The 23,122-nt window shown below is 40.9% G+C and overlaps 1 protein-coding gene across 2 annotated transcripts in view; it reads right to left on the reverse strand.

The window, feature by feature from the left end:
* Positions 1-10,907: 10,907 nt before the first annotated feature.
* LOC144688474 (proto-oncogene tyrosine-protein kinase Src-like) overlaps positions 10,908-23,122 on the reverse strand; it is a 170,244-nt gene continuing 158,029 nt past the window's right edge. For both annotated transcript variants that reach the window (XM_078555072.1, XM_078555071.1), the window contains exons 10-12: positions 19,286-19,439; positions 17,718-17,849; positions 10,908-14,462 (exon numbers count right to left, since the gene is read on the reverse strand). In XM_078555072.1, coding sequence (XP_078411198.1) covers positions 14,254-14,462; positions 17,718-17,849; positions 19,286-19,439 — 495 coding nt within the window. In that variant the 3' untranslated portion in view covers positions 10,908-14,253. The remainder of the gene's footprint in view (positions 14,463-17,717; positions 17,850-19,285; positions 19,440-23,122) is intronic.

Here is a 23,122-nt window from a genome sequence, read left to right on the forward strand (position 1 = left end):
GTTCCCTGAGGATTGAATTTCCACCAATTTTCCACAGCAGGAGATCAGGAGAACCTACAGTTTGCAGTTAGTGTCTTAATGCCCAGAGCCACGCAAGGTACCCCCGTAACGACCTGAAGTGTCCTCAATGGAAGCTCATCAGACTTCCACCCCCCTAACAGTAGCTACTGGGAATCTATTTTGTTGAAGCATTAGGAGAAGTAAACAAACACACTAGACAGACACTGTATCAATAGAAACAGATGGTCAGACATCTATTGCTCCAGATGGCCTTATTATGAATGCTTGGCTGAGCACTAAAACTCATTGATGGTTTGCTCAGCAGGGGGCCTATTTTCACAAGCTGCAGTGGAGTATTTGCTTTGATGGATTGACATCATTATGATATAATAATCCATTCTTTCTTTGAATCTTTCTTTCAATATCTGTATGTTTATTTGGACAACATTAAGAGATGTGAAGCGAGGTAAAGGTTCTGCTATAGATACTATGATGGTTCTATTTTATTGACATTTTTATAAGGTTGTAAAAGCAGCAGTTTTTATCAAAGTAGATTTCTGAAAGGGTTTTTAAAAAATGCACTTCAAGACTTGCTATTGCTATTAAATGGCTCAAGTGTTCTATAGTGCACACTGGGTGAGTAGGCATGGAGGGTGCATGGGGGCTATGGAGGAGCATGGGAGCATGAGATGGCATGGGTGAGACCTTTTAAACATACCTTTCAAAAGGTTCCCAAATCCAGAATATGGTTCAAGAAGCCTCCGAGGGCCTGTGAACCACATGCCCTTGAGAAGCTGGCCAAACTCCACTGGAATTGCAGGGCCTATGAGATGCATTCCTCCTCAATGGAACTGGCCACCCAGGAATACAGGGTGTGGGCTCGATACCCACACCCTTATCCCACACTGGCAAAAATTGCCAGCACTGGGATTAGGGGCAGGAATCCCAGAATCAGGTCCTGCACAACATTTTTAAAGGCATCCAGAGTTGGCCCAATTCTGCAAAATTCCAACCCTAAGGATTTTCACAAGACTGATTCTTAATTATTCCTGTTAGATATTATACACAGATGGAATTGAATTATTGGATTCTTTTTGTGTTCTGGGTTTGGTATTGACGTTAATATTTGTAATAAAGATCTTCAAGGTTGCACTTTTTTATTCTTTCACGGGATGTGGGCATCGATGGGAAGGCCAGCATTTTTTACCCATCCCTAATTGCCCTTGAGACGGTGGTGGTGAGTCACCTTGTTGAACCACTGCAGTCCATGTGATGTAGGTACACCCACAGTTCTGTTAGAGAGGGAGTTCCAGGATTTTGACCCAGAAACAGTGAAGAAATGGCAATATAGTTCCAAGCCAGGATGGTGTGTGGTTTGGAGGGGAACTTGTAGGTGATGGTGTTCCCAAGCATCTGCTGCCCTTGCCTTTCAAGCTGGTAGAGGTCGCAAGTTTAGAAGGTGGTATAGATGGAGCTTTGATGAGTTTCTGCAGTGGATCTTGTAGATGGTACTGTGGTACTGCCACAGTACTTTGGTAGTGGAGGGAGTGAATGTTGAAGGCAGTGAACGGGGTGCCAAATAGCAGCTGCTTTGCTCTGGAAGGTGTTGAGCTTCTTTGGGTGTTGTTGCAGCTGCACTCATCCAGGCAAGTGGAAAAGGAAGGCAAATGATGTTATTAATAAGGATGGCAGGAATATAGATTGTGGGACTGGCGGTCTTTCGGGAATGGGAGCGATAGTTCATTTGAAGCGATCTTGGATGAGCTGCTCTCATAGAGCTCTGACAACTAAATGGACTGGTGGTTGATGTTGCTCTTGTTCCTCTTCCTCCACCTCCTCTTCTTGCATTTCTGGAGGACTGGCCCTCATTATCACAACTTTGTGTAGCAAACAACCACAAATCTGGATGCATTATCAGGAGAACGCTGCAATCCTCTTTGCAAATGGTCCAACCAGAGGAGTCACTGCTTGAGGACACTGATGGTCTGCTTGATCATGTTTCTGGTGGTGTATGGCTCTTGTTGTATGTCAGCTCTGCATGGGTTCCTGGCAGAAGTCGTGAGTCATGTGCCATGTCTGAAGCAGATATCCTTTGTTGTCCAGTAGCCAGACTGTAGCCTGATGGGCTGGTTGGAATCAAGGCGGCGCAGATGACTGGCACAGGATGAACGAATCATAACTGTTGCCAGGAAACCAGGCACAGGCATGCATGATGTGCTGCCTGTCCACTCAAACACACTGGACATTGAGAGAGTGGAATCCTTTTCTATTCAGAAAGATGCCCAAGTGGTGATGGGGAACTCTATGTCCATGTTCACTCATGGGAAGCTTACAATGCAGATGCATCCTAGAACTTATGATCTCAAGGGAGGCCAATAACCTTTAAAAAGAAAATTGAACTCTCAGTTATTACCTGAAAGAATTATACCTCAAACTTTCGTGTTTTAAACCAAAATTTTTTACTGTACAAGAATTAAATAAAACAAATACTAACTTAACACTATATTTCATATACCCTTATTCTTTAAGCCCAAAAATCCTAATGGGTCATTTCCCGTTCTATTTTTATTTCCACACAAGAGTTCCCCTATACTTTTCAGGATTTTGAGGGTCCTTCCACTTCTCCTGGGACCAAACCAAGGTATGCCACAGGTCCCAGGAATACACTCTGATTCCCCCCAGTGTTCCTGCTCTTCCCCAGGGTATGAGATTTCTTGTGGTCCTTCCACTAGCATCCAGCTAGGTCACCCTCCAACTCTCTTTAAGCACTTAAAATTGTGGAGACCTCAGCTCAAGCATGTGCCTCACTGCATTCTTGCTCAGTGACTCCAAAATCACAAAACACCCTTGTTTCTGATAGCCCTCCTGGCCTCAGCTGCTTCCAAGCACCCGATTCTGGCAGATTTCTCTGCCTTTTCTCAGGCTGTTCCGGTTCCAGATGTAAACTGCCTGTGCCTGTGAACAAACACAAACCCAAAACAAAGGAAAATTCCTCCCTGCAATCTATCCCCACGGCAAGGTGGCACACCTGGGATGTCCCAGACAGAGATTTCAAGTCAGTAACTTTACCTTCAAAACAACCTTTTGATTCTGGGACCCACATGAATAATTTTAAAACCCTTAGGAAGACAACTGTCGACATCCTGTCTCTGCCAAGACTCAAAATGAGGCCATCCATTGTTTAATGTTTTCCCACTTCTAATTCCAACCTTATTAAGTAAAACCAGGCCAATCTTGAATGGTAATTACCTCACATCTATTTACCAGTTTCTCACCAGGTGTTTCCACTATCTTTTTAATAACTTCAATCCCCAAACTAAAAGGTTACATTCTTACAACCTGTGAATCGTGAAATTAGACATTTTTGCAACAAGCTGTCGTCCTGATTCAGTCTGACCAATTTGAAAGTAATCTAACTGCTCCTCCTGCCATTGAGCACTTTGGTGACCTCCCTGATACAATGGTGAGCAGCAAATCAAGAGATGTCACCTACTGGAATGACCCCGTGGCATAAAAGTCGCATAATATGCATGACAGCCTAATTTAACCAGTGATCAATTAAATTGATGTAAGACACAGCCCTAATTAAAATGCAGACTGTGCTGTGCGTTCTGCTTGTCCATCTAATGTGGGCATTAAGGTAAATCCGCATGTGTAATATAGCTCTTAAAGGGGCAAATGAAATGCATTTTTAATTTAATTAATTTAATTTCCATTTTCCCATTATCTTTCTAGTGCTGGTCTTCCTTTGTATTTTTTTCCTTAACTATTTTTAAATATAATTTTTAAATTTCTTACAATTTTCCTGCTGGGGTGTTGAAATAAAAATAGAACATTTGAAAAATCACCAGAAAACTGGTTGTAATTGATGAACTTACAAGGGTTAAGCAGAACTGAAGCTTATAAAAAAAAGAGGGATAAATAAAGAGACTCTTACAACACATTTTTCTCAAGGTCTCTGAGCGCAAACAGGAAAACAAAGTGCAAGCTGCTTCTGGCACAATTGCCAAGTTATAGTTAATGATGAAGTTTGGTTTTAAAATGCCCGCAGGCAGCATTTTACGGTTAATGGAACAAAAAGGCATGCCAGCCACCAGAGCTGACGATCCTCACTGGCCATCTAGCCATCAATAACCGTTAAAACTGGCTGATCTATTTGGCTATGATGGAGGACAACTAATTCCTCAGGTTCCAGATGAATGCAGATCCAGCTGTAGAGCTGTGTCATCAGCTTCAAGGACGTCTGTTGCCAACATGCAGCTTAGGAATGGTTATCAAGTGTAATGACTCTATTTTGTTCTTACCTGCAGCTCCTTCCAAGTCAACGCTCGGATCCCCTGCAGTGTCAGCAAATGCGCTATTTATATCTTAAGCATCTTGTCACTGTAACTACTCAGAAACCCCATTGTTACTCCAACCACAAAACTTTGGCCAGAGCTACAAACTGGGTGAAAAACAGGGGTGAAACAGAGTTTCCACACAGGAAAACTGTTGATACTGGAGATTGTAATTTGTGCTGTCATTTGTGAATATTTTCTTGCTGTGTTTATTCCAATAGATGTAATCATGTTACAAAAAAACAAAATATAAATCTATTGAATTGGAATCCACGTTGCATCAATTACAACATCTGGAATCAAAAAATTCATCTATAGTAGCTTGAATGGTAAATTTATCAAAAAAAATAACACACACTCAACTAATTTTTAGGGACCATAGCAGTGTCTCAGTTTTTTCTCCAAAACTTGGTACAATTCTGTACATCCGCAGGCACAAACCTAGCATAGCATTTATGTGTTGTGTACCTAAAATAATGTCTTCAGAAGAGCTGGAGCCCTGTGTGTGCAACCCTTAGCCAGCTAATGTGAGTGAGTAATTTATACTCACTCGTGTTAATATGATAAGATCATGGAATTCCAATTTATAGTATTCTTTTAAAGAAAACTTGGGCAATGCATTTCTATTACAAACCTCATTTCAAACTTCATACCCCAGTCCTAGTTGAAGCTTCACCATAACAGATAACAGTCACAAGACATGTACAGATGAGGGAGTCCAATCTTAGCTCATTCACATGGGGAATGTACATTCTCCGTTAGGTTATCTAACGGACTCTGAAATGAGTCTAATGTTTTTTGCTTCTAATATCCCTCAGAACACTAGAACAATTGATCATTATTTTTTGTACTAGTTCTTCCTGACAACAGTTCTAAACTTTCCTTTAACCAACTTTAACCTATGGTTCATTGTTCTCGTAAAAGTAGAGATCAAATTCTCAGTAAGAATCCTCTTCCTATTTCCAAAATAGCTTTAATAATGCGCTTCAACTGAATTCTCCACATAAGTGTCAATTATAAGATCTCATATTTAGCTGTAAATATCACAATTGTGAAGTGCTTTCTAGGTTTCTGTGAAATGATCATGTGCCATTAAAGTCAATTCTTCAGTAGTAAATAGCTCATAATGCTTTTAAACTCCCAACAAATGATCCACTTGATCCCTTCCCAACAATCCTAAAATTAGGAACTAATGTGGGAAAACATGTGCAACTATTTTCTGTCCACAGAATTCCCAAATATAATGAAATGTATGCCAAGAGACAATGACACAGACTAAACAAAAAGGTTCTACATATTAAAAGACAAAATGAATGAGTGTTACTGTATTTTTGCCCTAGCGCCATTGGCAGATTAAAATGGGCAATATCGTTAATTAAAACCATTAATAAGGTTCAGCTTTATTCTGACAATGCTTGTTAAAAATTGAAGGGCAAAACTCAATGACCATCTTTGGAACTGCAGTTTCCTTGTGCAGTAGCTGGAATTTGGATCAGTCAGTCAAAGGGTAGTACAGGTACCAATCAAAGCTGAAAGGCAGATATTTCCGGTTTGCTAGCAGAGAAAATAAACATTTTTGTTTATGTGTGTGTGTCCGTCTGTGGGCATAGTCCACTTCCACGTTGTCTTTGTAAACATTACATATGTTCTCCATTTGTTTTAGTGATTTTGTTTCCTAGCCAATTTTTTCCTCTCCTAAGGCCATTGACTCCTTGCTCAGATACAATGCCAAGATACTAAGCACCTTTAGTACTTGACCAAAATGACCATTTTCATGTAAGTATAGACAGCAGGCAATGAACTATTCATTATGGGAGCACACAGCACAGCTAGATCCTCTCTTCTTCAAATGTCCATGCACACATGCTTCCTGCAATCGAGTGATAATTGTGGATGATTTTCTTCCCCCCGAAGATCACTGAAGCCAAATGTAGCAATTCTAGCAAAACCCCCGGAGAAATTAGCTAACTTACATAGACTGAGCATTGAGCCCAGGAGCTTCCTAGTCTATATGGTTCAGCCAAGTATTAATTCCTTATAAAAGTATTCAAGCCATAAAAAGTCAACCATGCAAAAGAAGTGAATTCAGTGTTAAAAAAAAAAATGTTTCTTTGGCAGAGGGGCATTTTAGTGGGGTGGTGAAAAAGGCATATGGGACTCTTGCCTTTATCAATCGAGGCATAGATTACAAAAGTAGGGAGGTCATGTTGGAGTTGTATAGAACCTTGGTGAGGCCACAGCTGGAGTACTGTGTGCAGTTCTGGTCACCACATTATAGGAAGGATGTGATTGCACTGGAGGGGGTGCAGAGGAGATTCACCATGATGTTGCCTGGGATGAAACATTTAAGTTATGAAGAGAGGTTGGATAGACTTGGGTTGTTTTCGTTGGAGCAGAGAAAACTGAGGGGCGACCTGATTGTGGTGTACAAGATTATTGGCATGGACAGGGTGGATAGGGAGCAGCTGTTCCCCTTAGTTGAAGGATCAGTCACAAGGGGACATAAGTTCAAGGTGAGGGGCAGGAGGTTTAGGGGGGATGTGAGGGAAAACTTTTTTACCAGAGGTGGTGACGGTCTGGAATGCACTGCCTGGGATGGTGGTGGAGACGGGTTGCCTCACATCCTTTAAAAAGTACCTGGATGAGCACTTGGCACGTCATAACATTCAAGGCTATGGGCCAAGTGCTGGTAAATGGGATTAGGTAGGTAGGTCAGGTGTTTCCCACGTATCGGTGCAGACTCGATGGACTGAAGGGCCCCTTCTGCACTGCATGATTCTGTGGAGTAACTACATTTGGAAACCAAGCAGTTTGTGATAAAGGATCAATACGTGAGAGATATTATATAAATCAATTATTTGTTTTAACCTGCTTAGTCTAAGCAGAATTTTTTTTAAAGATTTTCCTTTTTAGTTCTTAAACATTTCTTGAAGATTTTAAACTTTTCATTTCAGAAAATTAAATCCAAATGCTGCTTAGGCAGCACTTTCCAAACCCACGGCCACTACCACCTAGGAGGACAAGGTCAGCAGATGCATGGAACACCAGCACCTGGAAGTTCCCCTCCAAGCCACACACCATCCTTAGAACTATATCACCGTCCCCTCAATGTCGCTGGGTCAAAATCCTCGAATGCCCTCCCTAACAGCACTGTGGGTATACCTACACCACATGGACTGCAGCAGTTCAAGAAGGCAGCTCACCATCACCTTCTCAAGGGCAATTGGACTTGGGCAATAAATGCTGGACCAGCCAGCAACGCCCACATCCCATGAACAAATAGAATTTTTCTTTAAACTGAATACTGGGTTTTTGAGAACATTGATTGAGAAGTGCCACATAAATGCAACTCTTTCATTTAAAAGATATAATCTGTGCATTTGTTTCAGTCTATCGTTTACTAACTTTCAAACTTAGTTTTAAGTTAGTTATTGCTCATGACTTACCTTTTCACAAAATGTTAGGAAAGAGTTGAAGTGAAACTGCACACTCTCTGCAGCTAGATCAGGGGGAGAATTTTCTCCCCGTCGGGCGGGCCGGTTGGGAGCAGGTATTGATGGGCGTGGAGCTGAGCACTTCCCGCGATCGGCTGCGCGCTGCCATTTTTACATGGGCCAATTAAGGCCTGCCCAACATGACATGCATCCGGAAGTGCGGGGGGGGAGGAGGGAGAGTCAGGGCCTGCGTTCTTTCACGCGAAAGAGCGCAGAAATCTCACAGAGCTGCCTCGGGGAGATTAAGTTCAGTTATGAAGATGGAAAAAAAATAAAGAAATAAAATTATTCAGACATAAGACAGTGTCACATGAGCTGGGACATTTATGAATTTTCATTAAAAATTTTACTGAATTAATAAACCCTTCATTAAACCTCATCCCGCCCGTGGATAAGGTTCCATGAAAAATACGAAGGCCGCCTGGGCTCTTCGCCTGCCCGCTAACCTTAAGGCTGGTTGGGCAGCCCTGACAATTACTTTACTTAGATTCTTAACGGCCTTAAAAGGCCTTTGACAGTTTGGCGGGTGCACAGCCGACTCCGGGAGATCAGAATGACATGCAGTGACATCGGGAAGCGTGCCTGACATCACCGCGCGTCATTTTACATGTTGGTGTGCAGGCCCCGCCCCCCCCACGCCAAACAGGAGATTTTGGCCCAGGTGTCTAAACACAAATCTCATAAGGAATAACAAAGTTTAGGAAATCTAACAACTAGCCAAGGGTTACAATTTGTGAAAATTGCAAACAGGTAAAATCAATTTTACATGCCAGAATTTAGCAAAAAAAATTTCTTAAAATACCCCAAAAAAAAAACTTAAATAAATGAAATCTCATTGATTCCCTCACCGTAAATTGGAGGAAATGTTGGGTTAAGGTGACGGAACACAAAACAATGCAGCGAACAATGACTTATTCTGTTGCTAAAATGGAGGTATTCCGAAAAGTGGCCTGTCCCTTTAAGGCCATAATTATTGTTAATCCCAAGGTCAATCAGAGGTTGACTTGAGAATTCTGCAGACTGGCAAACTTCAGGTTGCAGGTCAAAAGAAATCAGCAGGAAAAGACAGTTCTTTTAAAAGAAATTCTTTTGGCAATTTATATTGTGACATCTATGGTGTGACAGGTATGAACTTTTAAGAATATAGTGGTGTTATGGAAAGTAATCTGGGCCCTGCAATATTAAGATGCCCAAAATAAGTTTAAAAATCCAGTTCAAAGTAATGATAGACACGTTGCGCATGTAATTGAAGAATCAAAATCATCTCACTCAGTCAGCATTGTCGTTATCCCAACTGTACATTGTTGCCAAATGTTAGCCTCAAAATCTTCAATACAAATAAAGACAATGCATTTGGCTCTGCTTCTTATGCTTTTGTTGAAGACAAAATGTCTTTTTTTTTCCCTCATCGAGAGGAAGAGCAAGGAATTTATGCAGCACTTTTCATATCCACAGGATGTGCAGTAACACTTCACAGTCCATAAATTACTTATGTAGTCACTGTTGTCATGTCGGCAAACTTGGCAGCTAAATTGCTCACAGCTTGGCTCCACATCCAGCAATGAAATAATTATTAATAATTTAATTCATAATTTTAATTGATTTATTTGAAAAGGAACAATGTGCAGGGTTATGGGGAGAATGGCACGAAGTGAAATGCTCATTCGGAGAACCAGTGCCACGATGGGCCAAATTTTGCACTGTAACAATTCTGCTATTTATCAGTTAATCTATTTTAACGATACTGGTTGAATGATAAGTGTTGGCTTGGACATCAGGAGAACTTTCCTTTGAACAGTGAATGCTATAGAACCTTCTACATTCACAAGAACAGACAGACAGGATTTTGGTTAAATATCCCATCCAAAGGTAGCACATGGTAATACGGCCCTCCCATAGCGCTACCCTAAAATATTAGCTTAAATTATGTGCTCGAGGTCCTGAAGTTGGGATTAAATTCATGCCGCAGGATTTTCCGGTCAGTTTGGCTGCTCTCCAAATTTTCCCACCCCACCCGTGATGATACCTGCCACTGGCAGGATCAGAAAATACCTGCCAGTAATCTTCTGGTTCAGAGGCAAACATTCTACAACTGAGCCAGACTAACATTTCAAATCCCTGGTCTCAGGAGACTGAATGATGAGGGAAGGCATGAAAGAGGATGGCATCTTATTGAGGTATGCAAAATATAAAATGGATTAGAAAACTGAGCACTATTTCATGTCAAATCAAGACTGTAGGACAAGAAAACAAATTGGTAAACAACTAGTTCCAAATTGGTGTTAGGTTGCACCTCTTCATGAAAAGGGCAATTATCTGGAATGATTTCTCAGATAGATTAATGGAGACAAGCTCTGAAACTATTCAAGAACCAGTTAAATGCTGCGAATAATGCAGCCACATCGTTTATGCAATGATAAGCTAAACAGACTGAGTGGCCTCCCATATATGTACATTAAAAACACTGTATAAATACAAGTAGTTGTTATGATCAATTTTGGTCCTCCCCCTCCTGAGTGCATTGACACTTGCCGGGGTAGTGTTTCACAAACATTGATGATCTCCCAGTACCTTGTGCAAATAGTCGTCATTCACATGAAAACTTCATTATTGAGGGGCAGCAGGATACAAAAATCCTATGCTGACACTATGTTCACACACACACTTTTAAGTATATGGTGTTGGGTAATCATCTAGCTTGGTGATCGTACCTAAATTTTCCTCTCCCTGAATCAGAATGCTGAAGTCAATTGTCTGTTTCTGCTGTCATTCTGCTTCAGATCAGTTAATGTAGCAAGGGTGAGGGCAAAAGTTTTCAACAATTAAAAGGGTTTATGAATCTGCTTATTCCTTGCATGCAATAATTTAAATCGCTTCTTTTTCAGGCCTTGCGCAAGTCAATGGAAGTGGATGTTGTAGAATGCAGGAGGGCGAATAAACCATGTGGCTCATCAATCAAATTAGCATTGCATTTACAACTGCAGTTCAATGGGGAAAAATAAATTACCTCAACAATCAGGCAGAGAAACAATTCGTGCTTTTGTTCATTTGTAGAAAAATGTAGTAATATCATCAATAAGTTTAATCATTTTTGTTTAATTGCACAGTAAAAGGAACATGGACTTGCAAAATGAACTTCCTCCCCATCCCCCAAATTACAAAAAAGATTCCATTCTGAACAAAAAATTTATACACAGCATAAATGTGTGCAACTACATACAAAGGTGACTTTTATTCAGGTTTTCAAAATGCAAAGATTGCAAGTTCTTTTGTAAAAAAACATAAGATCAAAAAGAAACCAGAGCTGAAAATCAATATATTCTCTGCTTAGGCTGTGGGAATGTGTACACTATGTCAAAAGTACCACAGTAACCAAAGCATTACATACACGATTCATTCTTTTTAAAATGAAAAAATGGCATTTCAGTATACGTTATAGGTAATAGAAAACCAGAGATTCAAAGGAAAGAAATTATTAAAATGATCACTTTACTAGCTCTTTCTTTGTTTTACGCAGCCTGAAATTCAAAACTTGAACAGTATATTTTCCCCCTAAAATCTTTTAATACTGTATATTATATACAAAGGACAGATTGAAACTATTCCACTGCTTGACTCCAGTGTCTTTATATTAATTTGCCCAACAGGTTAGAATTCTCCCCCAATTTATAGGAAGAATGTTGCACCCCTAGTCATTACAAATTTTATTATTCCTTCTCCTCACACACTTTGCTTTATTCTATACACATAAGCAAGATTCGGTACAGTCTTGTATTCACAGTGAAGGAAGGACAAATGAACCGTCTGTGATTCCTGGTAGGAGGCATCACTAAATACAGTTAGTTGCTGTTAAATAACATTCATTTTGCACAAAATGATCATTCACACACATTAGGAATTCACAGGGAAATATTAACAGGTATTTTCGGTTTTACAATTTCTTGCCCACTTTTCCAAAATGTAAACTCATGCAGTGATAAATGTTCGCTCACAGTCAGAAGATGAAGTAAAAGCCTTTCAATGCATTATTCATTTAGGTGGCCGTATGCTGTTCAGACTTAAACCCACATTAAAGCATGTAAGCTAGTGTTCACTTTCAATGTGTTTACAGGCAAAATTGCTCAGTTGAAATGGCTGAATATGATGACAAGGTTAAAGAGGTTTGGAATTTTCAACTTCAACAGGGACAATCCTTTATCAGCTTTTTATTTCAGCCAAGTCTCCATCTGTTTCAAACACTGTATAATTGAATATTACACACACCTAAAGAGTTAAGGACAAAGTCTGTTCTTTCCAACCTGCAGCCAAAGTTACTGAAAATATCTTCAATTTTTAACATGTAAGCAATCTTCAATTTTTAACATGTAAGCAATGTATTGATACTGGTCTACAAACTTAATCAATAGTAAAAATCACTGGTAGAGGCACAGTTAGAACACCATTCTTTACAGGAGTTAAGTGTAGAGGAATTCAGGGACTAATACAACCAAAATGAAAGGGAATCAAGTAGTTTTCACCATAAAAAAATATTGAGTATTTTTATTGGGAAGTTCTAGGACCTTGTATGTTTTTCTAAATTATCACAGCATCCAATAGTAACAGAACTATAGAGATGTCACTTTATAAATGCCATGATACAGCAAGTACCAAATAAAGTTAAAAGAGATTTCTTAAAGAGACATCAACAAAGCTGATCTTGACATTGTTGCATTATAAAAGATCTTTGTTTTTTTAATGCAGTCCGATGCATCTTTGTACCGAAAATCAATAGAAGCTTATCGTCCTTTCATTTCCCCCCACCTCATATTTAACATCAGTGAGTGGGCGATCATAAAAGCAAGTTGTCATTGCTCACCCAAGAGGCTCACAATCACAAGCAGAAACCAATCTGCATCACTTCATGAAGCATGTGTTAGAATATGCTGCAGGAAATAAGGGGGAGGGGAAGGGGGGGAGCCCTAATATACAATTCTAGTATAATGTGCAACATCGAGCCTGTGGAAAGATTTAACATCTTAAAATGTAAAGCTGTGAAATTCCATTGCGTAAATATTAATGTTGACTAATTAATTGATTTATACAAAATTCCTTTTCCAACAGTTTTAACTGGTTTTAAATAAAGTGGTTAATATCTCAATTTAACCACATACATGTGGTACAAACAAAGGAATTTCATACAAACGCATACTTGAACATTCACACAATGAAATTCCAATGGTCAAAACTTATCTTTAAAATAAGCAAGATAATTATTGGAAGCTGGATTGTTTATCTGTAAAAAGAATTTCTCATAATTCTCTGTAAATATCTCATGTATAGTGACATCAATTATGTATCAAGGATAAGTAGAAGTTTGGCACCTCAGTAATTCTGCCTGGAAAACAACAATTTATTTCATATTCAGGATGACCACCAGAGGGAAGTCTTGAGGGCAACTAAATGCAATGGGCTGAGTGAAAGACTACAAAAGTGAAACTGTGATATACATCTTACTGTTGCAAAATTCACCATCAATTAACCAACAGGAGTAATACTAACAGCAGTAAACTAACCAACCCACTTTTTTCTCAAGAAACACAACAATTTTCTCTTGCTTGTTCACATTATTGCTATATCAAGTCATAAAAGATGGCAACTTAACCAGTGTTTTAGTTCCTCTCATCAAAACAAAACATTATATACACATCAGGGGAGACACAAAACACTGAAACGGTTCAGGTTTTACCACCATATTGATCAGAATCAATTTTCCGTGATTCATATAAAATGGATTAAAATATAAATAATATCGGATGGTAACAATGGCAAGTTGTACCACAAATTAATGAAACGGAAATGTGCAAAATATCTGAATGCAGTTGCAATTTCCAGTTAAGTAAATTGTAGATAAATATGTTTTTTTTTTCTAGATGAACTAACCTAGCACCACATGCAGAAGATATAATTCGGGTTTGTTTTAATCCTAGGTAGGGTTATTATATTTCCTCTAACTACAAGCCTAATTTTTAAAAAAATAACTTCTGGAAAGTAAGACTTGCATTGTTCTCGACTTGGTTTTTGCTGTTAAAGTACAGAAGGGACAGTCAATAAACTCTGGACACAATTGAAGAGTAATTACGGAGACAGAATTCCTTGTTTGCTGTTTTGGCTTTGCTTTGCTTGCACCAGGAAACTCTTCATTACCTCTTTAATCAGAATCTTACCAATCAAAAGGTGGGTGAAATGCAAATTAAATACCTAGAGTGCCTCATCAACAACATTAGCTATACAATCTGTGAAACAATATGCAGAAATGAGTTAGTGCACAGTGTACAGGAATTCCAGTTATTAAGCAGATTTAAGGGCTGGGTGCAGCTAGGCTTAGTGAATTTCTGCATTCTATAGCTGCACAATGTCTCTGGTGTTGCATGTATTGGCTGGGCCTATAGGTTTTCTCCAGGCTGGTACTGAGGTTCCGTGGAAGTAAAGTAATCTTCTAGGAAGGACTGTAAATACTCAAAGGTCGGCCTCTCTTCTGGCTCCTTCTTCCAACACTGAAGCATGAGATCATGAAGAGAGTCGGGACATTCAGGCGGGCAGGGCATTCGATAACCACGTTCCACCTGATCCAACACCTCCCGATTTACCATTCCTGCCAATCAAAACAAATTGACAAGAATAAGAGTTCAATAATCAAGCAGCCTGCTTTTGGGAAATAATCTGTCTTAGAGGGAAGAACAATAGTTACATGAGCTTGCTTTTAACAAGCCTCATGTATTGTTCTATAATTCATTCATATGCAGCCCTAAAAACCACTAAACTACAACTCCTCTGCCCTTCCATTCAGACTGTTCACCTTGAATCATGATGATTTATCTGAACTGATTGCAGTGTATGTACTGCCTGACCAGATTCAGTTCAGTGCACACTATTAAATGTTTAGCCCATCAAAGTGCTTAGTTTTTGTTTCATTCATAAAATAAACAGATGATGTCCATCAGAGGTTTACGCCAAACTGATGTGAATCACCTGCGTCACTGCTCGAGCCACCTGAGTGAAGGCCAAGAGTGAAGTCCAGATTCCAAGCAATGATTGGAGAAGGAAGGCGTGTGACCACTTACAGTTAACTATGTAACCAGGTACACAAATTCAGCTGTACGCCAAAGATCTGCTGTGCTTATCCATATACCAGTGATTCCTTTTCAAAATAATAATTAACTGGATATGAAGCACTTTGAGATATCATGAGAGGCGTGATAAAGACATTATGTAAACACAAGCACCATCTTTTTCATAAGCTGGAAATTCGGAAGTGCAAATTTTCATCTGTAATATAAAAACCCTGCCAAATAAGCAACAGTTTGCATCAGCAATTGAACAATAACCATATTCTTTCATTTATTCAACCTATCTCAACTAAAGGGTTACTTTCAGTCAGCTATGTAACAAGGCAACAATTTATTGGATGAAGCAGTTAGTAGGGTGCTCAGATTCCTAGCACAGAGCAGACTGGACACTGACAGAAAATAGGTAAAGCACCAAGTCATTATAGAGTACAGAGGAGAAGTGAGCGAGTCACTTGTGCTCTAATGCTACACCAAAAGTGCCTAATAGTTGAAATGCAGCCCAACCTTTCCGCAACCATTTCAAATAAAACAAAGGTGACACAAACTATGACAAGGGATGGAATCTCGTCATGGCGCCAGGGCTCTACAGACAGCAAGAGACCCGCGCTGCCTCTTTTCTGAACCAATCAGGAAGTGGCGAGGCCAGCAGTGGGCCTTTGACTGGAATCAAGACCCTGGGCAGGGGGGTGGGGGAAGAGAGAGTCTTGCCTACCGAGAGCCAGCAGCCAATCAGAGGGCCGGCAGCTCTTGTGCTCAGCAGCGCAACTAGGAAGGCCATGGTTGCTGCAGGAAGGACAGGCATCAGAGTCCCAGGATTGTAGAGCGATCCAGGCCATAGATGGGGGAGGAGGGGGTGTTTCACAGGGCAGAGGTCACAGGGACAGGGGTGCATGGTGGTGGGGGGGTCAGCAGCGAGGACAGGAGGTGGCTCTCAGCAGGCCCCCTCTTCCTGATGTTGCATCCCTCGATTAGGCACTGAATGCCTTTGATCAAGGGAACCCATCCCTCCCCGGAGCTGACAAGCTTGCCACATGATTTTAGCTGTTGTGCACATCGCATGGTGACAGGCCTGCCTACAGTTGGGTTAATACCAGCAGCGGTGGGATACACCCCTTAAGTGGTCATTAATTTGCCACTTGAGGACCTCAATTGGTGGCGGGGTGAGAAGGCCACCCACGGGCCTTCCCACCCAGAACTTTAATTCTGGCGGAAGTGGTAAGGCGGTGGGGTTCTGGTATGCCACCAACTCACCTAAATACATGCCCTTCCCGCCTCCAAGCTTGGCACCAGTGAGAGCAGAGGGTTCTGCACATTATGCACATATTTGAAGAACTTCAGACCTTTACTTACTTCACCAACTGTAAAACTAAGCTAAACCCCCCCCATCCCAATCTTTCCTCGGGCACCTTTTATACAACACATTTCTGATTCACAAGAATATTTACACATTAAAAATGCGTGGTTGGTGTGAAAAAGTTGTTAGATGGGAGAGGTCGGGTTCTGGTCTCAGATCAGCAGAAGTTTAGGTGCGACTCGGAGTGGTTTGCAGTTGGGAAACACTTTGGCCTGAATCCAAGCAACCTATGATCAGCCTTTGCAATCACCTGCGCAGCATCAAGGAGTGGATTACTCACACAATCATTACCTTTAATGACAATGTTACTCCTTCAGATTTATTGCCATAACACAAATTTTATGGCATCACGTATGTTTAAAGTTAGCATCAATCAGTAATAAATGAATGGAATTGAAAACCACAAGAACTCGAAACACATAAGCAATTAATTCAGAGTAACTTTTCTTTCATTTATGTGCATTCCCATGCCACCCAAATCTGAGTGAATATTGCACAGCAATGGCTTTGCCCATAAATCATTACTATTCAAAAAATTCAAAATCTGAAATTAACACATTACAACTCAAACAGTTAGCTCAGCCAACTAGGACCTGAATATGACATGGTTGCTGGTGGGTGGATCATGATTACTGTGTGGGGCAAGTTCGATGGATTAGCTTGTCTTTCCTTGTCCACCTTTTTCGTACATTGGTAGATGCACATTTTAAATTGCAGCCAAAATATTTTTTTAAAAACAAACAATTCTCCCCTGAGTAATATTGCACACCCCAGCCAATTGGCCAGAGCCATGGTATGAACAGGGAGGGTGCAGAACTACCATATTACAACTCAGTTCAGGTGTTGTTACTCCTCTGCTATTTCGTTGGATTAGTTCTATCCAGTGGTTTTAGTATAGCACTCTGTGGAGATTATAGGTCCGTCTCTTACACCAACCATGCTTAGCACAGGTAGCTGCCTGCCTGCAGCAAGCAAATAGCGCTGACCATTTGACATTACCATGAGTCAAGTACAAAGGCAGTGTTTATAATGCATTAAACATGGCAACTATTTTGGACAATTCAATGAGTGCTTACCCTGCACTTTCCAAATTTTAAAGGCTGCGTTCATGTCGAGCAAAATTGGGTCTTTAAGCAGCTTCAATCAGTTTGTTAAAGTTAATGAGGAGATTCTGGCTACAACTATTACCAATTAGAAGAGACAGTTGCTAAGGGAGATTTTGTGCTTTCTTTTTATAAATAAGGGTACTTCCTGTTGGTTTTATCATCCTCCATGTACAGCAGGCAAATCATGGCAACACCTACACACCAGCTATAAGCGATGGGGACTGGTATCATAAATACTGTAGCCAGCACAATATGCTGCTTTCAGGATTATAGGTTAGTGTGAAAGTAACAAGTAAGCAATTTTGTAATTTGGAGTTTACCTGGATATGGCACTCTTCCCTTTGTAGCTAGTTCGGTCATTAGAATTCCAAATGACCACACGTCTGATTTTATGGTAAAGCGCCCATACAGTGCAGCTTCAGGAGCTGTCCATTTGATTGGGAATTTGGCACCTGTATCAAATGCAAGCAAATGAATAAAGAAAATGATTGGGAACGCATAAGTATTTTTTTTCAATATGATTTTTAACTTCCACCCAAAAATATGAGAATAGGCAGATGGGCGTTGGTTTAACATCTAATCCAAAGGATGGTACCTCTGACAATTCAGCACTCCTCATTATTACTTTGGAGTGTTGATGTGCTCAAGTACTGGATCAGTGTTTGAACCTTTAATCTTCTAGCTCAGAGGCAGCCAATCTGCAGCCCCCAAGACTTGGTAAACAGGTACTAGAAACCAGGTCACTCAGTCCTATTTGCACAATATTTATTTTGCCCTCTTTGAGCACCTATAGGGTTCACTGCTGATATGGAGCAAGAAAGAGAAATGCAGCTATACTCTTTTTATATAAAGGTAGTGCCATTCTGGAATCTGTATTTTTTCCGTTAAACTTTATTTGTTGGATATACAGAGTTTGGTTCAGGGTGTACGACTAAATATCAAGATGTGCAGGACATCACCAAAGCTGAGGGAGAAATAAATTCTACAATATACTGTCCAGATTCTCAATGTTTATTTTATTTTTAATTATTGATTCTCCTTAACGGAAACCAGCATTTTTTTTTTTCCGTTGTTTCATACAATTTGATTTTTTTTCAGCAATCACTATCATCTGCTTTTTTTTTGAGAGATTAGTTGGGCCTATACGAAATACAGTTGCCGAATCCACAAGGTTTTTAATAATTCATTTCATTTTACGCAGTGAAATCCTGATAAGATCAGGTCATTGGAACAAGGCGAATTGTGGCTTGAAGCAATGTGCGACTTTATCTAGTTTAGTGCGGCTGTAGCCTTGAGGCTAGTGGAAATAAAAATTCAGCTTTTCCATCTGGCGTATTAACCAACCAGATCCGATTAAGCACAGTGCAGTCAAAAATTGTAGTAGAAAGAGCTGAGGGAAAAACCAAGAGAAAGAAAACAATATGAGACAAGACTGGTTTATCCCCCTGGGGGTCAGTGTTTGAATCCAGGCCAGACACGCGGAACGAGTGAAAATTTCCTATTTCCACACTTATGCACAAGATTACCTTACAGCCTCAATCAAGTGGATTTGGGTGAGTCGAGAGGACAAACAATAAATGGGGAATCTCAGACAAAGAGGCACATTTGAGCAATGGAAAATTCACATTGCTTTGATTGAGGGTGCTTTTTTTTTTAGACTGGAAGCCAGGATCAATGAAACATCGTGTGTTATTATAAAATCCTGGACCCAATGATCGGGAGGTTCTTAACTGTGTATTAGGGGACATGACTGTCCGAAAGCATGAATCTCAGATCCTATATTATGTTACACTGCGCACATCCATAATCTCCCAAAACTATGAACTCCGGCTATTTGATCCTGGTGGGATATTTCAGTTACACAAACTTTTACTCATCCGGCACTAACCTTGCCGGGCTGTGTATTCATTGTCTTCAATCAATCGAGCCAGGCCAAAGTCGGCAACCTTACACACGAGGCTTTCACCCACTAGAATGTTAGCTGCTCGTAAATCTCTGTGAACATAATTCATCCTTTCTACATACGCCATGCCAGCTGCGATCTGTAAAATCAGGAGCAATACAGCATTGAATTCAACACATAGAAAATGGAGGAGAATCACATTTTTGTTCACTTTCTGGTGTCACTTCTAATGTTCTAGAGAGGTGGCACCTGCTGCAGTGTTGTGAAACCTGAAACACGTAAACCGAGTGTCCCTCCCTCACTGGGGACACAGAAAAGTACGTGAAAAGCCTGATGCAAGACAAACCTGTGCATCTATGTGCAAAAGGAAGAATTGCTATCAAGTTTTGGGGACAAAATTTTATAACGTGCTTGTAAATACATGCAGGTCATGGTATGAAGCTTTACGAACAATAATTTGAATATTGCTGTGCATGGAGCAGAATTTTACAGCCCCGTTTCGGCAGGGACAGGGCTGTAAGATGCAGCGAGACATTCTAAACCCCATTGACTTCAGCGGGTACATAAAATCCCGCTGCCGTAAAATTCCGCACCTCTGATTTAGACAGCCATCCATGGACAGCAACAAGAAAAATAGTAACCAGCATGTGATTAAGCTGGGAGGAGGAAGTAAAAGCATTCTTACATATATTTAGCGTTGGTCAGGTATTGGAAAGCAGCATACTTTTTTGGCAAACATATGAAATAATTCCAGCTTAGATGGAGGTGATAGAATGATTTACTGGTAAAGAAATACCACCTGCTTCAAGTGCACAGCAAAACATTAAGAACTAACTGACCCATTGCTATTTATACAATATATTCTTTTCTGGAATATTTTGTATAGTATTGCTATAATCCTTGTGCAGGTGCATCTCAGCATCAGCATAACAGCAGGACTGGAGAACAAACATTTTATAGCTCTACAGTTTATGACAGTCTTTAGCACTTACAGGCAATTGATTAAACAAGCTGGGCTCTACCATGCCTTAATGCATCTCATATCAGCCTTTGAATAGCAGCATTTACTGGATAAATGTGACTCTTCTGCTTCCACATTCTCATCCAGTTGATTCCATTAATGCCCATTAGTGAATCTGAGGGCAGTTTTACCCTTTGAAATCCCAAAGTGGCTCAAGTCCATTTATTTCAGAAAACATGAAGCTTAGGAGCTCCCCCAATATATTAGTAGGTAAATTCTGTGAGTCATACAGACCAGGAAGGCTGCAGTGGTGCCTTATTCCATGAGCTTCAACACTAACTACCTGCCACCAATCTAAAAGGTAGAAGAAAGAGTAACTGTTTACAGAAAACATTGAAGAAAAATCTGTAACATATTTTTAATTAATGCCAAGGGGTAACTCAAGATCCTGCTCTTCAGAATGACTCAAATCCAGTTACAGAAGAGAATACCAATTTATTTTGGGACATTTTCTCTGACGTAGACAAATATTAAGGCTTGGTCTGGCTTTATATTTTTTTCTATCTGAACTCAACTGCCCTCTCCCTCTGGAAAACTGTTCAACATTCAGCTGCACTTTGAGATAAACAGTCAACATTACGTGTCCAAATGGTTTTACATTACTGCTTTGTGATTCAACTCAACCACACAGGTGTCCCGTACTCCAATACAGGGCGAATAAAAGATGTGAAAATGGTTACAAGATCATCGCTTGAGAGGGAATGGTATTTCAGTTTTCAAAGCATGTACAGATGGTTTTTTTTTATTCGTTCATGGGATGTGGGCTTCGCTAGCTGGGCCAGCATTTATTGCCCAAACCTAGTTGCCCTTGAGAAGCTGGCAGTGAGCTGCCTTCTTGAACCGCTGCAGTTCATTAAGTGTAGGTACACCCACAGTGCTGTTAGGAAGGGAGTTTGACCCAGCGTCAGTGAAGGAACAGCGCTATATTTCCAAATCAGGATGGTATGCGACTTGCAGGGTAACTTCCAGGTGGTGGTGTTCCCATGTATCTGCTGCCCTTGTGCTTCTAAATGGTAGTGGTCGTGGTTTGGAAGGTGCTGTCTAAGGAGCCTTGGTGAATTCCTGCAGTGCCTCTTGTAGATGGTACACACTGCTGCTACTGTGCGTTAGTGGTGGAGGGAGCGAATGTTTGTGGATGTGGTGCCAATCAAGTGGGTTGCTTTGTCCTGGATGGTGTCAAGCTTCTTGAGTGTTGTGGGAGCTGCACTCATCCAGGCAAGTGGGGAGTATTCCATCACACTCCTGACTTCTGCCTCATAGATGGTGGACAGGTTCTGGGGAGTCAGGAGGTGAGTTACTCACTGCAGGATTCCTAGTCTCTGACCTGCTCTTGTAGTCACAGTATTTATATGGCTAGTCCAGTTCAGTTTCTGGTCACTGGTAACCCCCAGGATGTTGATAGTGGGGGATTCAGTGATGGTAATGCCATTGAATGTCAAAGGGGCAATGGTTAGATTCTCTCTTGTTGGAGATGGTCATTGCCTGGCACTTCTGTGGCGCAAGTATTACTTGCCACATGTCAGCCCAAGCCTGGATATTGTCCAGGTCTTGCTGCATTTGGACATGGACTGCTTCAGTATCTGAGGAGTCACAAATGGTGCTGTACATTGTGCAATCATCAGCGAACATTTTCACTTCTGACCTTATGATGGAAGGTCGGTCATTGATGAAGCAGCTGAAGATGGTTGGGCCTAGGAACCTACCCTGAGGAACTCCTGCAGTGATGTCCTGGGGCTGAGATGACTGGCCTCCAACAACCACAACCATCTTCCTTTGTGCTGGGTATGACTCCAACCAGTGGAAAGTTTTCCCCCTGATTCCCATTGACTCCAGTTTTGCTAGGGCTCCTTGATGCCACACTTGGTCAAATGCTGCCTTGATGTCAAGGGCAGTCACTCTCACCTCACCTCTCGAGTTCAGCTCTTTTGTCCATGTTTGAACCAAGGCTGTAACGAGGTCAGAAGCTGAGTGACCCTGACGGAACCCAAACTGGGCGTCAATGAGCAGGTTATTGCTAAGCAAATGCAGCTTGATAGCACTGTTGATCACTCCTTCCATTACTTTACTGATGATTGAGATTATACTGATGGGGCGGAAGTTGGCTGGGTTGGATTTGTCCTGCTTTTTGTGTACAAGACATACCTGGGCAATTTTCCACACAATGGGTAGATGCCAGTGTTGTAGCTGCACTGGAACAGCTTGGCTAGGGGCACGGCCAGTTCTGGAGCCTGCAGCTCTTTCTTGATATCATGGGGAATGAATCAAATTAGCTGAAGACTGGCATCTGCGATGCTGGGGACCTCCGGAGGAGGCTGAGATGGATCATCCACTCGGCACTTCTGGCCGAAGATTGCAGCAAATGCTTCAGCCTTATCTTTTGCACTGATGTGCTGGACTCCTCCATCATTGAGGATGGGAATATTTATGGAGCGTCTCTTCCAGTGAGCTTAATTGTCCACCAGCATTCACGACCAGATGTGGCAAGACTACACAGCTTAAATCTAATCTGTTGATTGCGGGATCACTTAGCTCTGTCTTTCACTTGCTGCTTATGCTGTTAGCTCATTTAACAATAGAACTGATGTGTACGTCCCATTTTCGAGCTCCCTTGGTAAATACGTTCAATTCTTTAATGGTGTTATGATGTTGGGTGGCGATGTCATTCAGTGACATATTGGGAGGGACCAATTTGTTTCAAGCAAAGCAGATGTCAGCAATTGTGCACTTGTTGGGGTTAAGGCACAAATAATGACCAGATAATGTGTTTTTAGTGATGTTGATTGAGAGAAAAATATTGGCCA

The sequence above is a fragment of the Cetorhinus maximus genome, chromosome 13, assembly GCF_964194155.1.
Source record: "Cetorhinus maximus chromosome 13, sCetMax3.hap1.1, whole genome shotgun sequence".
Taxonomy (NCBI): Eukaryota; Metazoa; Chordata; class Chondrichthyes; order Lamniformes; family Cetorhinidae; genus Cetorhinus; species Cetorhinus maximus.